We start from the raw sequence: 27444 nt of genomic DNA, 5'->3' as shown, positions 1-27444 counted from the left end.
AATGATTGGAGAGACAAATGAGCTAACTGATGTTAAGAAAAAATTAGAGAGGGCTTTGATGGAAACAGAAGCCCCTCTTCAGGTAAATATGAGACCTTATGATAAATGACACCATTTTTATGGTTATAATTCACTGATTAATTTCTGAGCTTATTAATCTATTGTGTTTTAGTTCACCTGTAGAAGCCAGTCCCCATCAATAAATTTGTAACTGGTTTTAGTAATGGTAAAACAATTTCCATTTTTACACATTATATAGAACAACCATTTAAGTAGAAAGAATTCTGAACACAAAGCAAAGGAGGCTAATTAAAGAGACACTTTAGGGCATACGGTGTTTATGATGAAAATGCTATCTTCCCATCTCTTAAAAAGACTGCTTAGTTGTTGCTGTCCCTGGATTAACATTAACAATATTTGAAAAAAAACACACACACAACAAAATCGACTATTTGTTTAGTTTGTGTCATGAAATTCCTCCTGTGCATATGTTATGATTCAGTTGCAGGGCACATTGAAATGATCAAATGAGACCTTCCTAGGAGATAGAATGAGTTTGATTGAATAGAGAAATGGGACTGAGGTTAAACCAGTTGTGGTGGTCATGGAAGCCACATTTCTGTTGGTTGCTGGCCTCTGACCAGGCTTCTGAATGAGCTCAAATTGCCTCTAACCCTCTGAGTGTACAAGGGGCCCTCCAACCTCAGTCTGCCCTCCAAAGACATTCTGCATTTGAAGATATGAAGAGGAAAGAAATTATTTTAGAAGATATATATAAATATATATGAATAGACAAAGCTCATGCCATTTTTCTTCATGTTTATATGACATTTTCCATATGATAAGCATTTGCTATAGGTATTTATTATGACATCTGTAGTTGCAGGGTTTAGAGAATCAAGGACCTGGAATTCTAGTGGGTAGACAATTTTATTGGAGACCCCTGCACACACACTGTTATTTCTTATTGTGCCCCTCCCTCTAGACACAAGCATACACAAATACACACGACCACTAGAAATCCTGAGAAAGGTCAATAGACATTAATGATGTCCTTCTAAATTAACTCATCATGGATTATTTTGGGGGATTAGAAGCCCTTCCATACTTTCTCCATGCTCAGGCTCATTTTGAGGATTTCCTGGTCTATTCTACACCCCATCCCATCTCAACCCGCCCCTTACTTTAAATTATCCTGAAAAAGATAGACACTTACCCTCTTACTTAATTTCCAGAAGAGATTCAATTTCTTCTGTTAGTACACTTTCAGTGATGACTACTTTCAGTGAGATGGGTCTAATTTGATTTTTTTCTGTAATTTTTGTCCAGATGTTCTTGTGTGCTTGAACATTTACTGTCAACACAGTATAAGAAGGTCCTGATTAAAATTAGAGTCAGTCACATAAACAGATATATCTCAAAAGAGAAAATATAGATGATCGGCTTACATATAAAAACAATGTTAAAACTCAATAATAAAAATGCAAATTAAATCAATGAAGTAACCATCTTTGGCCTATCAAATGTATAAAAATAAAAATTGATAACATGTAAGCTAGGCAAAAGTGAAGAAAATTAACACTTTTATATATTGCTGATAGGACTGTGGATGAGTAGAAACTTCCTGGAAAGCAATTTAGTAATACACATTAAAATTATCAGAGTTCCCCTTGACCCATTAATTCATCTTTTAGCAAATGCAAAATGAACTATTAAAAAATTAGAGATTCACTCAAAAATTTCATTCAATGATATTATATCAGGATTACAGTTTACATATTATTATATTTAGAAAAATTTTAAATTTAACATTATACAGTCATCCCATGTCATGAAATAGTCTTTGAAAAAAGGATTTTAACAATTAAATAATGATCCCTTATACATAATTTATTGTTAGCAGTCTAAGCTGTTTTCCATTGGAGTTGTGAGTATACTTTATCTCAAAGAATATTTTATGAATAAAACCTATCATTTAATGTCAACCCTAAAAAGCATTACATAAAATTATAAGGACATTATAACCTCTATTTTGCTGAAAGCAAACAAAACATTGATAAGAGCATGGCTAAGTCATCTTCTATTTTTCTATATTTTTTCTCTTTTATGGATATGGTAATATTTTTATAATTAGGAAAACAATAAATGGTACTTTAAAAATAATCACTTGGGTTTTTGGCTACATAAATATTTAATGTCTTTAAAAGACAATCATTTGTTTTTTTCTTACTCTTCTCAGTAGAAAATATTTGGAAATAATATCTTGAAGACTGTGTTTTAGGTTGTTGAAGTATTTCTCTAGAAGAAATTAATGCTAATTTGTGGGATCAAGTAGATGCCATATGCTTCATTTTGTCAGCTTTCCAAATTAGGAGTTTTTTCAAACTACTTTGAAGAGCTAACTTTTAACATTTTAACTAGAAGCAAGGATTTACTTGTCATGGTCAGTTTCATGCTATATTTCCAACAAAATGGCTTGAAAAGTTGGTATTGGGAGTATTTGTTGCCTTGTTTTAGAAATAGGTCATTAGACATGCTAGTCACTGATCTGAGTCAGCTTGTATTAGGTTTCCATTATTTGTGTATCTGTAGGTAGCCCAAGAATGTCTATTTCATCGAGAGAAGAGAATGGGCATCGATCTAGTTCATGATGAAGTAGAAACAGAACTGCTGACGGTAAATATGGGGGAAAGCTTCAACAAGAAACTTAGTTGCAAACGTGTTTAATGTATAGAAACAAAAAAATGATGTTGCATAAAGCCACTTATAAATAAGAAGTTACAGTGTCAAGAGTTTATAGCATTTAGAAAAGATCTTTTTTTTTTTTTTGGTTGTTATAAAAGTAACAGATGTTCATTTAGAGAATTTGAAAGATACAGAAAAGGATAAGATAAAAATAAGCTGAGGTTCACTTAGACAGAAATCACTATTTTGAAGTATTTCAGTCTTTTTATTAATCATATTTAGATAGACATGCAATTTTAAGACACAGACATGTTTTTAAGATTAGAATTATACTGTATATATACATTTGAATACTGCTTTTCCTGCTGAATAAATACTCAAAACTGTTTATTCTTAAATATAGGGATGAGAAGGCAGTGCTACTTTTTAAAAGACTTAATTTTTTTAGAGCAGTTTTAGATTCACAGTAAAACTGAGAAGAAGGCACAGAGATTTTTCATGTGTCTCCTGTACCCACACATGCATCTCCTCCTCCATAATCAATATCCAGCACCAGAGTGGTACATTTGTTACAATTGATGAACCTACATTGACACATCATAATCATCCAAAGTCCACAGTACACCCTTAGAGTTCACTCTTGGTGTTGCAGATCCTATGGATGTGAACAAATTTATAATGGCATCTATCTACCATTATGGAATCACAGAGAATATTTTCACTTTTGTAAAAATCCTTTGTACTCTGCCTATTCATCCCCCGCTCCAGTAGTGCTTTATTCATTTAAAAATTATATTGGGGATAATCTCCCTATGAGATTAGATATCCTTTAAGACATGATTTTAATTGTTACATAGTGTTCCCCAATGCAAGGTGCTTTCACTTTTAAAAAAATTAATCCTCTCTTTTTGAACAGTTAGGTTGTTTCTCTCTCCCCATCTTTTTTTTTTTTTGCTTATTTTAATAACATTGCCATGTACAAAAATATTATTGATAACTATTTCTAATTATTTCCTTAGAATACGTTTCAAAAATGTGATTGATGTGTCAAAGGGTATATACATTTGGAAACCTTTTGATATATAGCCAATTTGCTATCTAGAACCTTATATCTGCATTACTCTGCTGATTCTCTCACTGTGCCCTCTCCCACCTTCCACCAATTAAATATGATTTAGTTTTAAGGTCTCTGACCTTTAAGGTCATAGACTTGCTCCCACAAGATCTCTGCCATTTCTTAAGATTTCAGTCATGTGCCTGGGGCCCTTCCTAATCTCTCTCTCTTTTTTTTTTTCAGCCCAGATACTCTATTAAGCATTAGTTATGCAACCTTAAATAACTTCCAAACATAGTTATGTTGGAAACTCAATTTTTGGTTCACATTTATGAAGCCTAAAAGTGAACATTTCTTCTGCCATTCCCTTTCTTTTGATGGTATCATTGCTGGTTCTGTTATTCCTCTGCCTTCCCCTTACTGTAAATGATACCCAGATTCTCCAGTTTCCATGGCATGCCTTGCTGTCCATTATCTCCTCTAGCTCTGTGATCAGTTTCCGGCTCCTGGAGATTGTTCCTCTGATTTGTTTCTTACCACTCTCTTTTTGATTCTATCCTCTCTACCATTATTCTAAGTCATCCTTTCTTCCTTCATAGCTGGTTAGGGTGAAATCCCCAAATACCTTCCCTTTCCCTAGTTTCACTTGGATTTGTACTGCACATGATTGCCAGTTTTTCCATCTGCTAAAAACTCTTCCTTGACTCCGTAATTCCTACAGGAGAAAATCTGCTAGGGCCTTCTGTTGTCTGGCTCTCACCCCTTCTCAGTCTTCTTTCCCATTCTGACTTGCTGAATTTCTGCTGCAGCAAATCTATTAACTGTCCATAACCAGCTTTTTAGGGTTCCACCTTTTTTATTTTGATTGGTCCTTGGTAAGAAATGAATCCATGGTAAGAAAGTAAATATGACTAGCTAGCAATCTGTATTTTATCCTCAGAAGATCCCTTTTAATACTGCATTATTATTTTTAGTGACCCATTACATTAAGGATAATAAGCAGAAGTTTTTCCTTTGCTCTTTCCTTTTCTCTGCTTCTGATTCTCTGAAAGAAATGTGAGTTGAAACAATATAATCAGGAAAGCTTTCACTACTGCAGAGAGCCTATGTCATCTACTTTATAAAAGCCACAGTCCCAACTGCTGCATATAAGTGAATGAAATAAGACATCTTGAATGAAATATCTTTACAACAATGCTTCCCTGCTCTGTTCTTTCTTCTTTTCCAGGCTCTCATGAATCACGCAAGTGTTAAATAATCTGTCATTTATTCAGCCATTCTAAATGGGGAGGAATTTATCAGCAAATATTCCTTGGCCTCTTGTTTTCACTGATCCTGAGGTGTTCTCTATGAAGTAAATTATAAGCCACCTCTAATAGTTTAACTTCATCAGTTTGCCCATAAACACACTTGGTATTTCAAAGAGACTTTTTTTTTTTGGAAACTTGGCTACTTTAGTGTTATCATTATTCTAATTCTCAAACCTGGCTGCACTTTAGAATCTCTTGATGAAACTTCTTAAAATATCAATGATCCAGTCCCACATCCAGAGATTCTGATTCAAATCTGGAGTAGAGAATAAGTGTTGCTATTTAAAAGTGTTCCACAAATAATTTTAGTTTACAGCCAGAGTTAGGAACCACTGCTATAAAACTGTTGTTTATAGAAATCAATGAATATCTAAATAAATTGACATAGTATGTTCATGTATTGAAAGACTTAAATAGTGTTAAGATGGCAATACTTCCCAACATGATCTATAGATTTGACAGAATTCCTATTAAAATCCCAGCTGACTCCTTTGTGGAATCTTACAAGCAGATCCTAAATTTCACATGGAAATTCAAAGAATGCAGAATAGTCAAAATAATGTTGAAAAAAAAAAAAGTTAGAGGAGTCACACTTCTTGATTTCAAAACTTACTACGAAGCTACAATATAACAGATAGTTGTAATAAGGATAGACATATAGATCAATGGAATAGCATTTGAGTATCCAGAAATAAACTCTCACATTTATGATTAATTAATCATCAACCAGGGTGCCAAGAACTATTCTCTTTAACACATAGGGCTTGGACAATTGAATATATACATGCAAGAGACTGAAGTTGGGCCCTTACCTCACACCATATAAAACAAGTTGAGTCAAAATGGATGAAAGACTTGAATATAAGGGCTAAAACTGTAAAACTCTAAGAAGAAAACACAAGCATAAATATTTGTGACATTGAATAGGCAATAGTTTTTAAAATCTGACGCCAAAAGTACAAAGCATAAACAACATAAGAAAAAAATAGATAAATTGAACAGCATCAAAATGAAAAATTTTGATGCTTCAAAGAACAGCAACAAAGTGAAAAGACAATTACAGAATGGAACAAAATCTTCAAAAATCATATATCTGATAAGGGACTTGTATCTAGAAAATATAAAGAACTCATAATTAAAAAAAAAAGGCAGATAACCCAGTTCAAACATGGGCAAAGGATTTGAATAGAGGATTCTCCAAAATTAATATAAAAATGGCAGATAAGCATAAAAAAAATGCTCAACATTAGTCATCAGGGAAATGCAAATAAAGCCGTGATGAAATACCACTTCACACCCACCAGGATGGCTATACTCAAAAATACAGATAATAACAAGTGTTGGTGAGAATGTGGAGAAATTAGAACCCTCATACACTGCTGAGGGAAACGTAAAATGATGTAGTTGCTTTGAGAAATGGTTAAACATGTAATTACCACATGATTCAGTAATTCCACTCCTATACATTTACCTAAGAGAAAAGAAATTACATGCCCACACAAAAACTTGTACATTATTTATAGCAGCCATTTAGAAATAACCCAAATGTCCATCAGCTGATGAATATTAAGTAAAATGTGTCCTCTCCATATAATAGAATGTTATTCAGCCATGAAAAGGAATGAAGTACTGATACATTCTACTACATGGATGATCCTTAAAAAAATGTTGCTAAATGAAAGAAGCCAGTCACGAAGGACCACATATTGTATGATTCCATTTATATGTCTGGATTAGGGAAAAATCTACAGAGAGTGAAAGATTAGTGGTTGCCTGGGAGGAGGAGATTTGGGCATTGGAAATTGGGGATAACAGCTAAGAGATGTGTTGTTTCTTTGGGAGTAATAAAAATGTTTTAAAATTGGTTATGGTAATAGTTACACAATTCTGTGAACATACTAAAAATCACTGAATTGTGCAGTTAAATAAGTGAATTCTGTTGTATATGAATTATACCTCAATAAAGCTATTTAAAAAACACAAGAACCGCTGGTTTAGAGGTTAATGTTTTTAAGGTCAGTAGCAGAGTCTGCTTATCCTCAAAATAACTGAGTCTACATGTAGAGTAATGGTTCATCCATTGACGGAGTTTCTTAGTCATTGCCAATTAATTCAAGTAGCGAATGTAACTTATACTGTACTCAAGGTAATGATATTAAATATCTTATTTTTATCAAAACAGGTCTCAATTTTTAGAATAACTAAATGAACACAGCATTAAAATGAACATAGCATTAAAACACAGCATTAAATGAACATAGCATTAAAAGCAGACTTTTGAAAAATATGGGTGGGATGAAATATTTTCTCATGAATTCTGTTGACTATTATATTCAGTAAGTGATATTCACCAAATTCTTACAGGATGACTTCTCTTGGGAAGTTGATCAGGATACTATATTCATTGTACTCCCAGACCCTGCTAACTCCTTAGACTTTGGAGCCAAATGAACCTTTGACTGCAGATTAATAGATAAGTTAACACTCAGGAAAGTCCCAAAGGTCTTTGGTTTTAGGCATTTAGACCTTTCTGTCTCCAACTATCTGATTTTCACCATATGACATTATTTAAATTTTAATATAAAAATTATTTTTGAGTAATTTTTAATATCAAGTTTCATTGAATGTAATTTTTTCACTAAAATTCCTAGGGATCCCCACTATGTGCATAGTGTGCACAATATAATAGCTCACCAGGATTTTGGGTTTTAAGTGGCATTTTTAAAGCAGTACTCCATGTATCCTTTGCCAACGCCTCAGTGAAACAGCTATAGACATACACACAAATCAAGCCATAGAGAAAGATGAAGCTTGAACAACACTAAAACTAAGGCTGAAGCACAACCTACCATAAGAATATGTGAGAAATCTTTGCTACCTGTCAGGGCAGGGGAAACTTGATAACATGTGGTGGGAATTTAGTTTTTCGTTTACTCCATTAATTCAAAGTATCAAAAAATCAGACAGTAGAGTTATCACTTAAATAAACTCTAGGTACAGTTAATATTTTTAGGTTAAACAACAAAAAACAAAAGATAGAAGACTATATAGTTGAGTAATTATTAATATTAGCACGAAGGGCTTTATAATCAAGTTAACAAAGGCAGAAACCAAAAGGGGATATTTGATTATTTAATAGTTTGACATCATAGTCTGATGTCTATATGTCAGAAACACCATGCCAAAATATAAAGGCAAACTGTAAAAAAAATCCCATATATATGTGATATATATCATGAGAAAAAGATTTAACTTTCAAATGTAAGAACATTTGAGTTAATAAGAAAAAAACCACAACATAAAAAGTGGACAAGCATATGAACAGGTGGTTCACAAAAGAAGAAAGTCAAATGACGAACAAATAAATAGTCATAATATTAACGTGCGAATTTGCGCAAGTGTGCTTTTTTTGGGGAAGCTCCTATCACATTGGCAGAGATTGAGAGCATTCATATGGCCACTTGGTATGTGCGGTGAAGAATAAACACTCATTTATTGTTGTAAATGGGTAAAACTTTTTTCAAGGGCAATTTGGCTGTATTTGTCAAAACCTTGAAAAAGGCATACCCTTTGGCGGTGTCTAGATATTTATTGAGATTGTTCATTACAGTATTGTTTAATGTCACAGGAAAATGCTCAAGTTTAAAATGAACAAGCAGATCACAAAATGGTATTATAGTATGATCACTTTTTTCTCGAAAAAGTTTTAACAATGATTATGTGCACTTTTTAAATGTCACCTTGGTGCTATTTTGAGTTCCTGGATTTTCTAATGTGAATATAAATTTCAGAGGAAAGTAAATGTTTATTTTTAAAAATCTCTGACACAACACATGTTATGTAATAGTGTATACATACTAGCATTATCAAAATGCTATGTGTGTGCTCAAGTAGGGAAGCATAGCTAGCAATGGTGTTTGTACATCTTGGAGCTGGGCTGCAGGGCACAGGCAAGACAGAGGGGAGGGGAAGCAGCCTCATTTGGACCAAAGAGCTGGATCTGTTGGAAATTAATGCACTGCCAGAGAGAAGTCCCTTTTAGGCTTCCCTTTCCTGATTTCCTGATTCTTCTTTCCTGATTTACTTTATTTTGGAAGAATAGTTAATATAGAAGAAGCCATTGAATTCAACTTTGCACAATCTTGCACAACCTCGCACGAATTATTTTTTGTTTATTTAGGACCAGAGATAAAAATAAAGAAAAATCATAAAATTTTACCTCTGTCCCAACCTGTTTCATAGTATAGTTTCCCTATGGCTTTTTAAAGGGTGAATCTCAGTCTAATACTTAGATTGTAACATCATAGGGGCATATATGTAAATAAGTGGATGTAAAGTTGTTTTCTTGTTTTACTTCACAATTTCCCCAGAAACAAAGTTTTCCTTGATTGATGTTGTTACATTGTTGATTTTGAATATTATACTCAATAATGAAAACATTAATGTGTGTTTTTTTCAATTGAGTAGGAAGTTGATATTATTCTGTGTTGTCAAGAAAGGATGAAGCTACATTTGGATAAGGCCATTGCCCAACTTGCGTAAGAGCTTTACCTCTCTATATAATTTAAGATCTGTCATGGAACTACTTTTATGCCTCAATTCAGATTTGACTTAATTTCTTATATTACTTGTATAGAAACACAAACACACACATGCACAAATATGTTTTTATTTAGAGGTTGAGTACTTAGTTTAAGTTTTTATTTAAAGACATAATTTTGAGATTCCACATAAAGGATTTATGCCCAAACTTGGAATATGGCTAAGGTTTCTTTTAACTCAAAAGACTTTTATTCTTTGATAAGAGATTGACTTGTGTATCTTCAGCCCAACAATTGGAAGAATAATGAATTGCGTCTCAATTTTATGTTTATTTTCCATGCCTCCATGAAGACTCAGCCTTCTCTGATTACCCCAGCCAGATCCTGATACTTGCTCCTTCCTGCTCTGATTACACCATCTCAGCATTCACTACATCTATTGCATTGTTCACCCATCTTATTCTCTACCAGAATGCATATTCCTCTTTTCTTGGCAATAGTAGATAGTAGGTACTTAATATTTATGATGGGAATTTGGGAGAGGGGGAATAATAATCAAAGGAAAGTCTTAAGTATAGATAACAACTGTCAGCATAGAAAAAGTATTGACTAATCCTGCTGCCTAACATAAATAGAAAGATCAGTGTTCATTTAGTTCTGGCCATGGAAAGAAGTTGTGTTGATATCACACAAAAGAAGCAATGATTCTGCTTATACTAATATTGTCAAGGATCATATGTGATATATCCCAAAAGAATAAATGTTATGAAGGTGTCGGTATTTCTGACTTGGTTTGTTTACCTTGCCCATCAGGATTGATGCTGTGAAGGTGGGTGAGTTTCAGATGGCTGAGATATCTCTCAAACTTTTATTGGAAGGACTCAAAATTGGTGAGGATAAGTAAAAGATTAGTTAAGGATAATTTATTATTCATAGTTTGGTTAACTGTACGATTTACTTAAGCTATAAATACCAGGCAGTCCAGTTCCAATATTAAATTCTGGTTTCTGCTCCCTGGAAATTTCAAAAACACAGTTTAGAGTAGTTCAAGTAATTGTTTCTGTTCTGTTTTCTTCTGGTCCAGTTCCTAATCCCCATCTTCTTTCTTAATCTAAAATCTGCTGCCCATCTCCCGTGTCCTTTTCTCTTCTTGGCCTAAATTGTTCCACCCTGGAACAGCCACATCTTCATATCAATCCCTGTTACAAACTGCCTCAGTAGTGGCCCTGGTGCAGGCCTTTGCAGAAAGTTCCGTCTCTGTATGTGTACTTATTTGGAATCTTTGTTGGTGATTCTTTAAAGAGCTTGGCTTTCTTTTAACACAGTGGGCAATGCTTCTCTCATTTCCTGTGATGGCTTTCCCAGGATCTATGGGGGTCCAGATAGCTAACATAATTATTGGTTTGGTACAGCAAAGGTTGGGAGGAGGGTTTTGCAACTCCACTTGTCTTGGAAGGAACAATGAAGTGTTTAGTTTGGATCTCAGCTGAAAAAGGAATCTCATTAGGTGCCAACATGGCAGCTAAGATTTGTCTTATATCTTGGACTACAGATAGGCCAATGGGGTGCAGCCTCAAAAGCTTTTCTTAGGAGAGCCTGAGGTCAGGACAAAAGCAGGTCATAGGAGTCAGCCAATGAGAAGAAGCCTATAGGGCATTTTGGTCCCATTTGGTCTCATTTCCGCAAATGAGAAAGGTCTTCTAATCCCAGAGTTTCAACAAATAATCTGAGGAAAGAGGCTAAACACAGATGTAACAAGTAAATAGCTTCTTACTTTTCATTCTTTGTACAGGTATACTGTATTAGAAATCACAAAATGCAAATGACTAACATTCTGCTACCCTCATCTCCACTTTACAAATCAAAAAAGAGAGAGAGCTCTGACAGGTCAGGTGACTACCCAAAGACACAGGCTATGTTAAAGGGGAGCCGAAGCTAGAATTAATCTATTCAACTCCATGCAGGCTTTACTGATTGGCTCTTATACGCTAAGACCATTGTTGGGTACCAGAAATACAGAAATGATTAAGGTCATCAGTTGCCTGCTTTTTCAAATACTATCTATGTAATAGTGCCTCCCAAATTTTTGTTAATGTTCCAGACCCTTCTCCCAAATGCCAACAGCCTACTTAGTACCTCCACTTGGATGTTTAATAGACACTCAGACTCAATGTGTCAACTGAACTTATGCCCTCTCCTCCAGCCTACTCACCCACAGTTTAGCCCGCCTTAGTTGATGGAATTCTGCTATATTAATTAGTCAACTTCAGTTCTTTTTTTCTCAATCCTTGGATTGATGTCCAACCTCCTAGGAGGTTATCTTGGTTCCATCTGTTTTTTTTTTTTTATAATGATGATATTATTTGAGAAGCTAACATACTGTTTAAAAACAAGTCTATCCTGTTTCTTGACTTCTCATACACCCTATACTTTATTTTTTATTCCCATTCCCTCACTGTCCCCCTTTGGCAACCATCAGCTTGTTCTCTATATCTATCTGTATCTGTTTCTATTTTATTTTGTTTATCCTTTTATTTTGTTTATCCTTTTATTTTATTTTCCAGATTCCACATATAACTGAAATAATACAATATTTGTCTTCCTCTGTCTGACTTATTTCACTTAGCATAATATCCTGTAGGTCCATCCATGTTGTTGCAAATCATAACATTTAATTCATTTTTTTTATTGCTGAATAATATTCGTGTGTGTGTGTGTGTGTGTGTGTGTGTGTGTGTGTGACATCTTATTTATATCTTGGTTTCATCTTTAAAACATATCTAGAATCTGAACTCTTCTCACCAACTTCACTTCTACCCCTTTGATCCAAGCCACTACCATCTCTCACCTGGGTAACTGCACCACTGGCTAATGGGTCTCTCTGTCCTCTGCAGTCTGTTCTCAACCCAGCACTAGAATGATCCTTTAAAATTGTTAAGTCAGTGGTCTCTCATTTCACTCAGAAGAAAACCTGGTTCCTCCCATTGCCCATCAAGGCCCTGTATGATCCGATTTTCCCCCTTCAAGTCTTTGCTCAAGCATCACCTCCTCAAGGAGTCCTGCCCTGAACATCCTACTTAAAATCACCACTCATGCTCCTGGTTCCCTTTTCCTGCCTTGTTTTCTGCATTGTTCCGCTAATGAACCACATGATTTACTTATTCATTGTGGGTATTGCCTGTCTCCTCTTAATAGGATGTAAGCTACTTGAGGAAGATTTGTTTGTTTTGTTCATTAATGCATCTCAGGCTTGTGGAAATTGTTACACAAACTTGGCATGTAGTAGGCACTCAATAATTATTTGTTGAACGAACTATTCCATGTGTAAAGATATGGCTCACCTGTCATCCATGCCTGCCCTCTGGGTTTCTATCTTTGATAGTGAGCTGCCAGGTCTTCTTTTTCCTTGGCAGGGCAGAGAATATCATGCATCTTAGAGGTCACCAAGGCCTTTTCCTTTCTAGAAAGGTGGGTATTGGAGCACACCGGCCTAGAGGGCTACCACTATCAATTCTTGATCTTTTTTTAAAAGCACTCTGACTCTTTCCCTGAGGGTTAATATTGACCCTTGGTTTCCATCTTCTGGCCAAATTCTCAGGCCTGGCTTGGAGGGAAGCTAGGCTATAAATGCCTCAAATTTCTTGGAGATATGCACTCAAAGAATGGGGGAGAAAAGAGTTAGGATGTAGAAGAGGAAAAGGAAAAAGGAAAGGGAGACACAGATGTGGGCAGATTACTCTAAACCAATGTCCTATCTGGAACAGTTTGTGTGTTAGGAAGATGGGCCTCAGGCCTGGGGGTCCAGACACCTGACTTCTGTTTATCTACACCTCTTTTTCCCATGCAGTGTGGGAAGGGGCAGTGTGGGGAGGGTTCTAGTTACTCACATATACGCACATCTCCAGGGAAGGCTCCTTTTAACTGAGAAGTTGGACATTGTGTGAAGGAGGCATAATGGGTGGATCTCAACACACAGGAGGGCAAATACTCTGCCTTGTATGAAATTGTTACACAAACCTGAACATTCATGTTCGCACTCTGTGTTATAGAGCTAACAGAGCTTCCCAGCATGAACTGGAGAAGGACCTGAGTGATAAACAGACAGCTTACCGGATTGATGATAAATGCCACCATCTGCGAAACACATCAGGTGGCATCAGCTACTTTTGTGGAGTAGAGAGGGTTGATGCAACGTAAGTCAGGCACACACCACTTCTATAATTTTGATGTCCTTTAATTCACTTTCCTTTCTTTTAAAATGATGCAGCTTACAGGTTAAAACAGAAGACATGGGAAGATGTGGAAAGGTAAAAGACACATCTGCTTTGGACAAGTCTTAGTAAAAATGTATGTTCTGCAGTCAGGCCATGAAACTTGTATTTTGTATTCTTTTGTAAAAGAATACTTGTTATTTATACTTCTAAATATAAAAAATAATACCTCGTTAGAGCAGAAAACCTAGAAAACACAGAGAAGCATAAAGAAAAGTACTGCTTGTATATTGGATGCCCAGGATGGTGGGATGCAAGTTAAAAGACAGTTTATTATTTTTATTACCGTGGCTTGTTAAACTTGCTTTGTCAATGGTTTCTTTGCCAGGCCATTGCATGAAATCTTGGGTTCATGATCTTTTCCAGTCACCTCTTTTAAAATAATCAACTTCATTGAGGGAAAAGTCACCTACAATAAAATGCAATCAGTGTAAGTGTACATTTTGATGAATTTTGACAAATTTCTATACCTAAGCAACCATGAATACAGTTAAGATAAAAAATTTCCATCACCCCCAAAAGTTCCCTTGGGCTTCTTCCCACATTCATGCCCCCTTCCTCTTGTAAAGTGAACTCCAAACGTGTCTCTCCTGTGGGGATGGTCATCCCCAAAACAGCCCTGTCTCTTAGCGCTCCTATAGTAGAAGCAGCAGCACATACCAACTTTGACTTTTACATTCTTCAGGGGAGAATCAGATTCAGACTCTATGTCCTAAGTGGTCCCCACAAAATGCCTCCTACTTGGTTTGAGGTGAGCAGGAATCATCTTTCTTGCTCCTTCCAGGGTAGGGGTGGGCTTGGATGGAACCATGCACTCTGATTGCTTAGCCCTCCATAAAGGGCCTTCTCTATTTATGGCATGAATTCTTAGCCATCTTTTATAAAATGATAGGGTACGGAGCACATTGGGTGTTATTTTGGACTATTGGGGCCTGAGCTAAAACCTGTAGTTGACAGTGAGGGTCTTTTTTAATATCCTACTGCATCAAGCAAAGAAATGTCACCCATAAGCCAACCACCCAGAGATGCCCAATGTTGACAGTTTACTGTTAGTCCTTCCAATATACTTCCATTTTGTAGATAACAGATTTGTCTTTAAATAATGGAATTACACACATACTGTTTGAATAACATGTCTAATTTTTCATTTCATGATATATCAAAAATATTGCTTGTGAAAATATTCTTCTACAACATGAGTTTGCATGTTATATGGATTACTTTTTTTTTAAATGAACCATAATTTGCTTAATTTGTTTTTACTTTTGGACATTTAGGCTGTTCCCCATTTATCAGAAAATGGCCTAAATATTGCTAAAAATGGCTATCCTCACATATACATATTTGGCATATTATTTCTTTAGGGTAAATTTCTAGAGTGCTCACTTCAGCAGCACACATACTAACACTGGTACAATAGAGAGACAATTATCATGGCCCCTGTGCAAGGAAGACACAGAAATTCATGGAATATTTCATATTTTTAGTTCTGGGGATATAATGTATAGCATGATGACTTTCGTTAACAATATTGTATTGTATATTTGAAAGTCACTAAGAGAGTAGATGTTAAAAGTTCTCATCACAGGAAAAAATTTGTAACTGTTCGGTGATGGTTGTTAACTAGTTACTGTGGTGATTATTTTGCAATATAAACCTATATCGAATCATTATGTTGTACACTTAAAACCAATACAATGTTATATGTCAATTATATCTCAAAAAAGATTTCTAGAAGTGATATTTCTTGGTTATACACATTTGAAAAATTCTTGATATGCTGACTTTTTACCTTCCAGCATGGTTGTACCAATTTAACAGTCCTACCTGCAGGATATAAGAGAATCTTTTTCTAGACATGCTCCCCAGCAAATTATCATTCTATTCACTCTTTGCTGTTATGATAAAGGGTTATTAGTATGTTGTTGTTTTCATTACTTATTTGATTATTCCTGAGGTTGAATATTTTTTCGTATGCTTATTGGGCCGATGTGACACATTTGTAATGAACCTCCATACCCTTACCCTTCGACAATCCTTTTTTTCTCCCTAGATTGGCAGAGAAGTTAGATTATGCTTTGGATTTTTAGCAAGTTGGTCAGCAGAAGAATAAGGAGCAACTAAGAAAAGTTTAAAATAAGCTTTGCTCTGATGTTTATATTTTATGCAATAACCAGGATTGGTGATTTGGGTTCTCTTGAATAGGATAAATGATTGCCTACAGACCATGTAGGCCAATACATCATTGTCACCATTGTCTGGTTCTACTTCCTCTTTTCAGGGTCTCAGTGCCCGAGTCCTGGGCCAAATTTACAGATGACAATATTCTCCACTCCCAGAGTGAACGAGCAGCCTCTACTAAACTAAGAGATGACATTCAAAACCTCTTGGTTGTGACTGCCAATGAGATGTGGAATCAGTTCAACAAAGTGAATTTGGCTTTTACCAATCGCATTGCTGAGACTGCAGATGCTAAAAATAAGATTCAAATTCACTTAGCAAAGGTAAGTCAAGCACTGAGTACCATTAGGTGACCTGGATGGATAGAGCAAGGGTCTGGGACCACAAATCTTTCACCACTCCTGGAGAGACACCATAAGGCACACGACCTCCTGGCCAGACTAAGAAAAATTAAAAACAGTACAAAGTGCACCATTTATTTTAGCAAGGTAGCAAGGTATCAAAATGAAATTGGAATCCACTGATTTTTTTTTTTTTTGGAACACAAAGAATGCACTATGTAATAAAAGGTTGCTGGTATTTTTAACAGAAACAAAAATATTATTATTAAAGCTTAATGAATCACTGTATGTAACTAGGAATTAAATTTATTATTAGAACATATGGCAAGAATGTTTACTGTTAAATCATCTGGGGCACTTTTTTTCTGGAATACAAAACCAAATACAGGAAACTATTAGGTAGTTCAAAGTGTTTCTGATATTGAACTTTTTAAAGTGCTCTAAGTATAAGAATTTTATAATGACGATAAAATGAAGGATTCAAGCAGAATTCATATATTTCAAGATAAACAAGGAGCTCTTCTTATATTTAGTATCAGACTTGGAGCTCTTATTATTTATGTGGTTATGCTGCATATGCTGCCTACATTAGTCATTTCTTTTTTTAAGAACCTTACAAGTCAGTCATGTCACTCTAAGGTGATATTACCCAATTGAAGGCACCATGTTCTCTCAGACTGCAGCAATTTATCTCTCCTCCCCATGGTGCTACATACTGTGAAGGGCAGAGAGAAGTATAAAATGTAGTTTTTGTCCTTGGGAAGGTATTCTTGTGAAGAAGAGATGCATACACATGAAAAGCTCATGAATAATTAATAAAACACAAAAATTACATATTGTGGTTGCCAAATAACAAATACAGGAAGTGTTTTGGGGATTTGGAAGAGGAAGTGAACATTTCAGGTGGACAACATCTTGAAAAAAGCCTTAGGAGTAGCCAATTAGAGGTTGAGTTCAGGTCTGTAAAGAGACCCATTTGGCTGGCGTAGATCATATGTGTGCTGGGAGAGAAGTTCTGGAAAGGTAGGTTGGAGCCAAACCGTAGTGGACACTTATGGAAAGGTATTCTTTGGATTGTAAGAAGCCATTCTAAAGGCTTTTTAGAAGACTGATGTGATGGAGTTCCTTTGTTCAACAAAATTTTGTTTACTACTGTATTAACTTGCTAGTACTGCCACAACAAAGCACTGTAGACTGAGGGACTTAAACAGAAGGAATTTATTGTTTCATAGTTCTGGAGGCTAGAATTTTTGAGATAAAGGTGTTGATAGGGTTAGTTTCTTCTGAGGCCTCTGTCCTTGGTTTGTAGATGGTTATCTTTTCCCTGTGTCTTCACATGGTCTTCTTTCTGCATGTGTCTGTGTTCTAACTTCTTTTTTTAAGGAAACCAGTCATATTGGATTAGGACTTACCCTAAGGACCTTATTTTAACCTAGTTACCTCTTTAGAGGCTCTATCTCCCAATACAGTCACATTCTGAGGTAATAGGGATTAGGACTTCAACATATGAAATTTGGGGGGTTGGAGAGGAGGGTAGAATTCAGCCCATAACAGCTACATTCAAGGTAAACATTTTGGAGTATACATACATGAATGACACACTGACCCTACCATCTTGTATCTTAGAGTGAGACAAGACCTGTACATAAGAAATAAGTTCCATTAGAAAGATGCCAACAAACTCCTTGGATTTACAGATAAAATGTTTGTTTAGCAGAAGGAGCAGTTATTTCCAATGGCGAGAGACAAGGAGCCCCAGAGTATGGACTTGGTGGTAGGAACAGTGTAATGATTTTCAGAGGATTGTTAAAAGAGTGAGAGATGGGTCAAAGCTTATGTGACATATTTAAGAGTTCCTGGCTTACACAAATGCTGAAACTGTGTGATTACGTGAGATCTCTGTAGGAGCGAAAGAATGTAGCAGAGAAGTGGTCTGAGGACAAAACTTTGCACTAGAAGCGAGGAGGAGTAGTTAGAGAAAAAAGGCAAGGAATTAGGACAGTAGTTGGCCAGGGAAATTAAACAAGGTGAAGGATTCAAGGAGGAGATGAGACATCAGAGAGACTTCATCATTGGCTTTCAGAGTGCACTCTCATGAGGGCAACTAGGGCCAGGGACTTAAAATAGATTAGGTGGGTCAGAAGTGCAAGCAGTGAGCAAGACCATTGTTGAGTACATTTGGCAGAGGAGAGGGTGAGAGAGTGCCAATTGGAAGCCCTCGGGTGGGATCAGATAAGAGTGACGTGGTAAAGATATGAGGTTTTAAAAAAATTGGGGTAATACTTGGGCATGTATTCAGGCCACAGGAAAGGGGCAGAGGAAGAGTGAGAGTGATGGAGGGATATGAAAAAATTGGGATTTTGGGGTTCAGTTTCGGGGGGGAGGGAGGGTTTTTCGGGGCTTGGGGGGGGGCTAGCTTCACAAAAGAGGAGCTAGGGAGGGATCTAGGTTTATGCAATTTGGGGGACCTTTTTAAGAAAAAAGGATATGAAATCAGGACTACAAAATTCTGAGTGCTTCTCTCTTGCAAATGAGAAACGCTGAAGCTTGACCTTCATTTACTTCAAAGCAAATCCTCCACCAGCAGAAAAACATCTCTGTGAGATTAGTGAGAAGAGAGAGCAGAAGATAAGAGGCAAGGATATGTTGATGTGAGGAGGGAAGTTAGGGCCACTCAGACCTCACGGCCTCACATTTCTCAGAGTTACACACAAATGTGCCAGTAAATTTTTAACAACCAGTGATCTGGGGCAGGAGGGAAGCTCCTATTTGTAGCATTTGCCAATACCTGTGGTATAAATACTCCCATCCTGGCTGGTTTTACCCCTAATTGGGAATTGGGAAAAGATGCATGTGGTCAGCTCTCCAGGGCAGTGGGACACCTGTAGCAACACACTGCAGATTCCCTAGGAACGGGGCTGAGAAGGAGCAGGGCACTCAGTGACTCAATCTTCCCAACCGAGAAGACAAGGCAAGATGAGCCCCAAATGGACAGGCAGGAGGCGGGGAGCATGTGGGAAGGAGGCACAGTGCCATAGCCTTGGGCATCTGCTTCTATTTGTACAGACCCTGCAGGAGATTTTCCAGACAGAAATGACCATACAGTCCATCAAGAAGGCCATCAAGGACAAGTCTGCCTTCCTGAAGGTGGCTCAGACCAGACTGGATGAGCGTACAAGGAGACCTAACATAGAGCTCTGCCGAGACATGGCCCAATTACGGTGAGGAGGGAGTGCACATCCTTGGTAGGAGGGGAAAGTTGGGCTCACTTTGGGATGGTCCACCAGCTTGACCGTAGCTCCATGCTCTTTATGAAAGCATTTTTTGCCAATATACTGGTAATATGGAAGAACATAGTAATGCTTACTGTGTGAGGGGCCTTCTTCAAAAGTATTAATAATGGGGAATTACTGTTTAATGGGCATGGAGATTCAGTTTGGAATGATAAAATTTCTTGAGATGGATGATGATGATGGATGCACAATATTGTGAATGTATTCAATGCAACCGAACTGCACACTCAGAAATAGCCGAGATAGTAAATTTTGTGTTATGTATATCTTACCACAATTTAAACAAAGGAATGACATCAACATTACACGCAAAAAAGTGATAATAAACATCAGGCCTCATTCAGTGAGGCCAAGATGGCGTTTGGATTCTTCCGCATTACCCTGGCGTCTCTAGAGTTTCTGGAATACCTCTCTTATAAGAAGCAGAGGGCATTAGCTTGCTGCATATTTCTCAGTGCCAGAGACTCATCGGAAATGGGACTTGTGTTACAATTCCATTGACCCTTACATATCTGCTCTCATCCATGTGCTCTCATTGGCCTCTTTTAGCTGTTAATATATCTGCTCTTGTCATTAAGATCATCCTCATGATCCCCTAAAATCCCTGACAGTCTTTTTGGTTCATTTCATTTGGTTCTGTTCTAAGCAGAAATTGAGAACAGCTGGTCTTCATTAAGCAAGTCTCCTGCATACACGTGGCGGGAGAAATCTGATGCCAGTTTATCCACTAAATTCTACATGTGTTTTATTATTATTATTTTAACTTTGAAGATTCTTTTTAGGATGGGCTTGTAAGGAATTGGCCAAGATCCATGTCTCCCCTATTCAGTGCCCCTTCCCCACTCAATTCTGGCTTTATTTCTAATTTCCCCAATACCTGCCTCTGCCTTTTGTTTCTGGATTTCATCATTGCTATTCTTAGGTCATAAAATGCTCCATGCAGAAGCAAATTAAATTTATAGCAACTGAAGGAACAAAGGGGCAGCACTTGAAATCTATAATTGTTTTTGGAGAGAGATGTCACTTGTTTTCTACCCTGATAGAATTCCCGTATTATCGTGAAGGATTTATTCTAGGGATAAAATGACTTCGAACTCTACTAAAGAAATGAGTGTGGATTGCTTGGAGGGAAAGGAACAGGAGATCTTGTGAGGCCAACAATGATGCAAATAATAATAAAGATATTGATGGTGATAATAGCTGCCACCATTTATTAATTTCCCTCTGTGCTGGCCACTGTCCTGAGCACTTTACACTATGTCATTCATTATCTTCATTTTATAAATAAGGAAACTGAGGCAGAAGTGGGTTAAATGACTTGGTTCATGTGGCACCAAGTGCTAAGGAGAGCCATAGTCTGAATCTTTACTTGTCTTACTAGAGGGCTCTATCTCATCAAACCAACTATTTGCTTCTGCTTCCTCCATCTTTCACATTGCATGGTGCTTTTACCATTCCCCGATCATGTATCTGCTTTCATCTGGCCTTTTTAATGTTCATGTGAAATAAGTTGGCAAAGCAGGTACTGTATCCTCATCTTTCTCTCAGAGAGGATGAAACTGAAGGTCACAGAATCATTAATGCAAAACACCCTCTACACACTGCATGGGTATCATCTGCATTGGGTGCTAAAAAGCATGCTTTAGAATATATGTAAATGGATTAACTGCATTTCTCCCTATGGAGCTGTTGCCTAGGCCATAGCCATGGAGGAGTTCAGCCAGCTACATGTTTCTCGGAGTGGGTTCTATAGAACCCCTACTCATACAGAACTCATTATTTAGGATAAGCTGTCCTCCACTACAGAGGTCAGGCGGGCCTCTGGATGGCTAGTGTGAAGTGACTATTTGCTTCAGAAGAGTCTGATAGTGAGAGTACACCCCTTCTGCCAGTTAGGATTGGATCACGAATTGTAGCTTTATGCAAATGTGATTAAGAGAAGCCAAAATGAAGTTTCATGCTCCAAAATTTCTGCAGAGTCATCACAAGCAAAGATAGGGATAAATACATTATTCAGACTGCTATTAGATAAACCCAGGGTTGCTTTTTAAAAGGTTTTTGAGTAGTGGTCTAATTTGACTTTGGAGTTATCAGGCAATGAAGCAGTCACAGTGGCTTCTGAAAAGCTGAATAGTTTTCCCTCTTTTCTCACAGCTTTTCCTTTACTTCCTGTCAGTTCTGTAGTATATCTATTTCCTCTGCTCCTCATTGACTTTAAGACAAAACCTACTTTTGTTTCTGTAAATATTTCTTGTTAAAATATCATTGCCAAAAATATGGTCTCAGAGTAACAACAGCGGAATTTAGGATTATTATTGGGGGAGGGGTTTATTTTTCCTCTTCAACTGATCCTTCTGAAAGCAGCCCTTTGGCTGGTTAGATTGAAAAAAAAATAAGGCCATAAACTCAGGGGAGTGAGGACTGAGAAAAATTGCTGTTTTCATTTCAAGAGTTTTATTTTTATTTAAAATTTTCTAAACTGGTTCTTTCAAAAGTAATTCTAAACATTCTTGGCATCTTTGGTGGTAGGCCAGACCAGGCTCTGCTTTACTTAAATAATCTCGATACTTTTTTTTTTTGAACTACGGTAGCTTTATTTATATTCGAATGCAAAATGTTTTTTCACTTCTGTAACACCCTCAAAATAAGTGGTTTCAGCAAAACAGCTCTCTGTGATCTGCCAAGAACAAGGAAACTGAGAATGAAATGTAGCCTTGAAAGATGAGGAAAAACGTATTTCTAATGGTGAGAGTTGAGGGAAGTGTCATATCTTCTAGCTATGTTCACACAACACTGGGAAAACAAGGATCTTAACTGCCTATGCTCTATGTATCTTGAATTCCATTTTTTAAACATTGATATTTTAATCTGTGACTATAAAAAACTGGCTCTCCAAAGATAGATTTCTTTCCTAGTGATATTTTATACCCTGGGATCATTAAAAAAAAAAAAAGACATTTTTAATCCAACATAATCTAAACAACAACAAAATATGTTTTAGATCAGTTCTCAGATTTTATGTCTTTCAATCCCAGACCAAAAGAAACTTGACACTTAAGTTTCAATTCCTTCCCTCCCTCACTGTAAGAAAACAGTTACAGTTCTGAGATGAAAGGAGGTGCACAGTAGATGTGTTTTCCAGGCTTGTTGTTGCTTCTATGAGCCTTTGGTGCTGGGGACCCTTTGCAGTGCCCTCCCCTTTTCAGGCTACCTGCAGGTGTGTTGGAAGCTGAACCTCCATGCTCTTTCTAGGCTCCTGGGCTTTCTCTCCATAGCCTGGGTCTGGTTCTTGTTCTCGAGAGACACTATGGACTTGAACCTCTGAGCGGCTCCCTACCTCTCACTGAGACTTCCTAGGACATAGAAGCAGGTCCTAATCTAACAAGCATTTTTTGCACGACTATCAACTGTGAGGGCTGCTGCTGAATTCAGCTTGAGCAAGGCCATGTTGCTTTCAGGGAGCTGATGACCTGCAGGGGAAACATGGTAAATAGGTAACAACGGGCTCCCTGAGGGCTGCAAAAGGATTGGTGCTTTTGGAATACATGACATCGGGCAGCTACCCAGTCCCAGGGTTAGGGGAGCAACTTCAGGAAGCAGTGTCTGCTCACCTGGGCTTTTAAGATGGGTTCAATTAGTGGATGGGGAAGGGAAGGAGGTAAAAATGGATTGAGGGGATGGGAGACAGCAAGCACATTCCAGGTCATGACTGCAGAGCAGAGGGGGAAGGGCGCAGTGGCACATGGTATGACCCTCTGAGAGATAGGAATAACAGGATTTTATGATTGAGGGGTGGAGGGGGGCCATGAGGAAGAGAGAAGAGTCAAAATGATCATGGAGTTTTCGTTTCAGCCTCTGCCAGGTTTCAGCATCTCACCATTGACTGAGATAGGACACATAAGTGACTTGGGATGCAGATGATGCATCTGTTCCATACCCTACCTCGACCTGGGTCAGCCGCATACTGGCATATCCACCAGGAAGGGTGTGCCCAGATTGTGGGCATGGTGGAGCTGTCCTAGGGAGTTTCACTGTTTGCTGTGCTGTCCAAGCGAGATGTGATGTTTCCCAGTTGTTGTATTGGTCAGCCGAGTCACTTCAGATAAACTTTTTAAAGGTCAAAAAGATTTCAAGTCCCTCAAAATTGTATTTTCTTTCTGAAAAATATTTATTTATTTTTTCCGCCTTTACAAGTAGTATCAGTTCATGATTAAAAAAAATCAGAAAATGAAATAAGAAATCAAAGCCATCCTCAAGTCTTTGTGCCATTGAGGGATAACCAATGTTAGCAATTTGTTATATTTGCCACCAGGCACATTAACAAAATTGTAATCTTTCTGCATATGGGATTTAATATCCTGACTCTTTCAACCATCGTTATATTGTGAGTTTCTTTCCCCATGGCAAGTATGAGTTCTTTTTAAAAAAGTATTGCCCTCATAGTCTTTCGTTATGAAGAGATAGGGATATGTTCTGATTTTAAGATACATTCAAATAATAAAGGTCTCTATGGAATAAGAATGAGAGTTTCTTTCTTGCCCTTTCTATCCTCTTGCCACGCTTTCCCCCACCCCTCAAAAATAGCTGCTGACTTGTATATCTCCTTAAGTATGATTAAATTTTGTCTTTTAGGAAAGGAAAGCAGAGAGGGTTTCATGTAGAACAATTTTTGCTTTGGTGACATTTTAATATTCTATGAAAGCCCGTTTGGTGCTTGGCACTATAATGGCCCCTGTGGCAGAGTTGCCAGATTTTGCAAATTAAAACACAGGATAGCCAGTTAAATTTGATTTTCAAATAAACAATGAGTGATTTTTCAGGATCTATATCCAAATATTGCATGGAATACTTATACTAAAAATACTTATGCTAAGTAAAAATACTTATATTGAATATTATTCCACCTTAAAAAGGAAGGAAATTTTAACATGTGCCACAACATGGATGAACCTTGAGGACATTATGCTGAATGAAATAAGCCAGTTACAAAAGGACATATACTGCTTGATTCTACATGTATGAGATACCTAGAGTGGTCATATTTACAGAAGCAGAAAGTAGTTGGTGGTTGCCAGGGGCTGGGGAAGGAGAATTGGGAGTTAGTGTTTAATGGAGACAGAATTTCAATCTGAAAGGAGTTCTGTGGATGAATTGGTGGTGATGGTTGCACAACAATGTGAATGCAGGTTATGCCAAAGGACTGTACACTTAAAACTGGTTAAGATGGTAAATTTTAAGTTACGTGTATTTTACCACAATTAAAAAAATACTCGTACTAAAAAATTATGCATGTATCTAAAATTTAAATTTAACTGGATATCCTGTGTGTTTGGGGATTACAAATAGAGGTGAGATGGTCTTATGGTCTTACCGAAAGGGATCCTGTATGTTGAGGCCGACTTCTTAGGTCTCTGCTTCTGCCCTTTTCTCACAAGGAGCTTTGAGAGTGGGGCCAGGAAATGGGACCTAGTTCTTTATTATGGCCACTGAGGCTCCTTATTTCCTTTTTAACTTCCTGGATAACCGTGAGTGGCTTATAAACACATGTGGGCCATGTGTCCCTGGAAAGGCCAGTTCATCAATCCTTTGGGTTCAGTTTCCTCATCTGTAAAACAAGGAAGCTGGGCTTAATGACTTTTCACATTTATTTTCCAGTTGCAGAGTTCTGTTAAGCTATAAAATGCCTTGATATAATGATTTTAATATCATTTGGATATTTTCCTATGATCATGAAATATTTCTCTATCTCTAGGAATGTTCGCATCCCTTTTGTTCATTGTCACTGTCTTCTATATATTACTGTATATTTTAATTTCATGTACCTCCAATCTACTGATAAATGAACCCCAAAATAAGGAAAACCTTAACTTAGAGTAAATGGTTAAAATTTGATGAATTTAAAGTTGTGTTTCCCACTGATCAGAGTCAGGCAGGGGAGTAGCATAGTAATTAAAAGAAGCTGATGGATGGTTTTATTGAAAACTATAAGCAGAGTTATCTAAGGTCTTTGTACCTTGGTTTCTTTATCTATAAAATGTGGATAATCATAGTATCTATTTCAGAGTGTTATTAGGATTACTGATTATGTAAAGTACTTAGGATAGTATATGTATATACTACATATTAGTATATAATATGTACTGTATTATACATATAATAAAGTAGTTAATAAATGATTTGCTATTATTATTATCTTTTTATAACCTGTTTCCAACTTTTCCTCTTGAATGACCACATAGTCATCTTCTTTGAATATTATTGGCCAAATCAGTGAGTAAAGGAGGCCTTGCTTAATTTTTCTTTGGGAAGAGAAATATTTTCTAAATATAAACACAATGGAAGAAATCATAAAGAAAAAGAGAGAGAAATTTGGCTTACTAAAAATTGAACTCTTAAATATAATGAGAACATCATAAAAAAATTAAAAGGCGAAAACAAGTTAGGGAAAACATTTGCCACAAGCATAGCAGACAACTAAAATCAAAATGCTTAATACTGAAAGCTTCTTGCAAATGAATAAGAAATAGAAATACCTCAGTAGAAAAAGGAGCACAAGACAGGGAGAGGCAATTCACAGAAGAAATGCAAAGGCCAATGAAAATTTAGGAAAGATTCACTAATAAAGAAATGGAAATTAAAACAAGAGCAATTAATATAATTTGAGGAAATGCTAGATTTTTCCATGAAGTGAAAAAAATTTTTTTTTCCTTTTTGTCTTAATGAAAAGTGTGTCATGTGTTTTCATCATCACAACGTAATTAGAACTGCAACTTTTTTTCATGGTTTATATAAATGATTTCACCCATTATCATTTTCATGTTCTATTGAGTTTTTGACAACTACAAACATAATTGGGACCTTGAGGCATTACTTTGAGATATTGTTGAGGGGGGAGGGGCATTGTGATTTGAAGAGTGCTGCATTAACTAATCTCTCTCTCCATAGTCCAGGATATGTTGGCAGGCTGGGCCGAATTCCAGCCACTGAATAAAGTTGGATATCCTCTTCTTAATTATAATAATAATTTCAATGATAAAATCAGAAAGTCCAGCTAAGTTTTGACTTTTACTAATTAAAAAATCAAATGTTTAAAAGTTTCCCACTTTTTAAAAAATATAATATTTAGTATACGTGTGTGTGTGTATGAAAATTTGCTGATGTCCCTGAAACATGCTTAGTTTGCTTTTTGGATTCTGGGCTTAGTTAATAGGAGTAGCCTGACCAGATGCTAGAACTGCTCACAAGTATTGCTTGCTTTGCAACTTTGCAAAATGGAGTAGTTCTGACGTTGGTTTGACCTGTGTTCTGCTGGGGCTCCAAGTGAGCCCAGCACAAGCAGCCACATCTCCAGTAGGAATTCAGTAACCATGCAGCCTTTAATTCAGATAATAATCATTGTCAGGAGTGTGACTTCTTTTAACCTAACCAGTGCTTCTTCCCTCACGCAGCCTTGTTAATGAGGTTTATGAGGTGGACGACACCATCCAGACCCTACAGCAGCGCCTGAGGGAGGCTGAGGACACCCTGCAGTCTCTGGTCCACACCAAAGCTACCCTGGAGCATGACTTGGCAGTCAAAGCCAATTCTCTGTACATCGACCAGGAAAAATGCATGAGCATGCGCAAGAGTTTCCCCAACACCCTACGGCTGGTGGGCTTCTGTTAGGGGCCTTACCGGGAGCAGTTTTATTACTCCTCAAGAAAGATTGAACCAGAGCTTGGTTGTAGCATTTAAACTGAGTGCTAATATATTCACTTATTAAAGGATT

At 36.9% G+C, this 27444-nt stretch overlaps 1 protein-coding gene and 1 non-coding gene across 2 annotated transcripts in view; both read left to right on the top strand.

Moving 5' to 3' along the window:
- The window catches only part of TEKT3 (tektin 3), a 32537-nt gene extending 5196 nt beyond the window's left edge, over positions 1-27341 (top strand). The window contains exons 2-7 of the mRNA XM_011358983.1: positions 2593-2676; positions 9517-9587; positions 13640-13783; positions 16143-16365; positions 19450-19604; positions 27125-27341. Coding sequence (XP_011357285.1) covers positions 2593-2676; positions 9517-9587; positions 13640-13783; positions 16143-16365; positions 19450-19604; positions 27125-27341 — 894 coding nt within the window. The remainder of the gene's footprint in view (positions 1-2592; positions 2677-9516; positions 9588-13639; positions 13784-16142; positions 16366-19449; positions 19605-27124) is intronic.
- On the top strand, positions 15240-15346 carry LOC111738887. The gene has a single exon (XR_002780021.1). It is a non-coding gene; the product is annotated as a U6 spliceosomal RNA (small nuclear RNA).
- Positions 27342-27444: the final 103 nt, after the last annotated feature.

Source organism: Pteropus vampyrus, unplaced genomic scaffold (assembly GCF_000151845.1).
Source record: "Pteropus vampyrus isolate Shadow unplaced genomic scaffold, Pvam_2.0 Scaffold44, whole genome shotgun sequence".
NCBI classification, from domain to species: domain Eukaryota; kingdom Metazoa; phylum Chordata; class Mammalia; order Chiroptera; family Pteropodidae; genus Pteropus; species Pteropus vampyrus.
Note: the sequence above shows the minus strand (reverse complement) of the source record. Positions and strands in the feature narration are given on the sequence as shown.